At 51.6% G+C, this 1,102-nt stretch overlaps 1 protein-coding gene across 1 annotated transcript in view; it reads left to right on the top strand.

The window, feature by feature from the left end:
• The first annotated feature begins 867 nt into the window (after window positions 1–867).
• The window catches only part of EEFSEC (eukaryotic elongation factor, selenocysteine-tRNA specific), a 315,381-nt gene continuing 315,146 nt past the window's right edge, over window positions 868–1,102 (top strand). Inside the window, exon 1 of the mRNA XM_030885558.2 lies at window positions 868–885. Coding sequence (XP_030741418.2) covers window positions 868–885 — 18 coding nt within the window. The remainder of the gene's footprint in view (window positions 886–1,102) is intronic.

The raw sequence follows: 1,102 nt of genomic DNA, 5'->3' as shown, positions 1-1,102 counted from the left end.
TTAGCTGTTAACCACAAGGTCAGTAATTCTGTCTCACCAGCCCCGACTTTTAACGTAGCTTGCTTAGGGACAGGGGGTTGTCCCTCCCATGCCTGCAAAGGCCCCATAGAAGAGGTTGGAAAGACATCAGGCAATCATTAGACACCTATGAAAACACCAAACGGAGCATGCTCGTACTCAAGCCCTCGAGCCAGGTGGGAGGTACACCTGGGTGGGCCAAATGAGGCCCAGGCTCATGACATCACCCAGGTGGGCCTAACTCAGCCAAGGGCGTCAACCAATACCATCAACCACGCCTTCCCCCAGCCAAGGGGTGGGCTAGAATAAAGGCAGGGAGGAGCTCTGGGATGCTCTTACCCTGCTCCTGGTCAGAGGCAGGTAGAGGGGAGGGGCACATGCTCCAGGCCTGCTTGGGGCCCACCGCCTCTTGGCTCATGTGCTCTCAGCCTCTAGGATTTTGGGGCTTCTGGCCTCCCAGGATCCCTCACCAAGATCTGCACATGTGCGTGCTCTTTTCCTCGTGGTTGTTCAGGTCCAGCTGTGAATGCCTTTGAGACTGTAAAGCCTGAAACTTGTCCTGTCCTTCATAAAAACCCACTTGGATGACAAAACCGGCTTTGGCGTGAATTCTTTCATCGCGTGAAGCCAAGAACCGAGGTATTACCAACTCCAGAAACCTAACACAACCATGGGAGAATTCCTTCAGTAAAGATACCTATCCTGGAAAACCTTAGGGGACATTTCTATTCCGTCTTATACTATAGGGCAGTGTTTCCCAAAGAGGTGATACCCCATCCCACCCCATCCCCCAGGGGTGCTGGAACGATTGGTGGTGGGGCTGTAAAAACATACATTTTATCTTGGATTATGGCCTACAGTACAAAGGTTCTTAATTGATAGAGGGGGGGGAGGCTCTGAGTTGTGGTTTTTTGTTTTTTTCTGAAAAGGGGGTGATTGACCAAATACGTCTGGGCACCTGTGGTATATGAGTCGGAATTGACTCAATGACAGTTTGGTCCGTTTTAAATCGGCCCAGTTTCTTTTCCACGGCCAGCTCAACCATCTCGCAAAGTGGCTTCCTCCCTCTCCCCGGACCTCGACT

Source organism: Echinops telfairi, unplaced genomic scaffold (assembly GCF_000313985.2).
Source record: "Echinops telfairi isolate 266 unplaced genomic scaffold, ASM31398v2 ScPeMD7_31;HRSCAF=116, whole genome shotgun sequence".
Classification (NCBI taxonomy): domain Eukaryota; kingdom Metazoa; phylum Chordata; class Mammalia; order Afrosoricida; family Tenrecidae; genus Echinops; species Echinops telfairi.
Note: the sequence above shows the minus strand (reverse complement) of the source record. Positions and strands in the feature narration are given on the sequence as shown.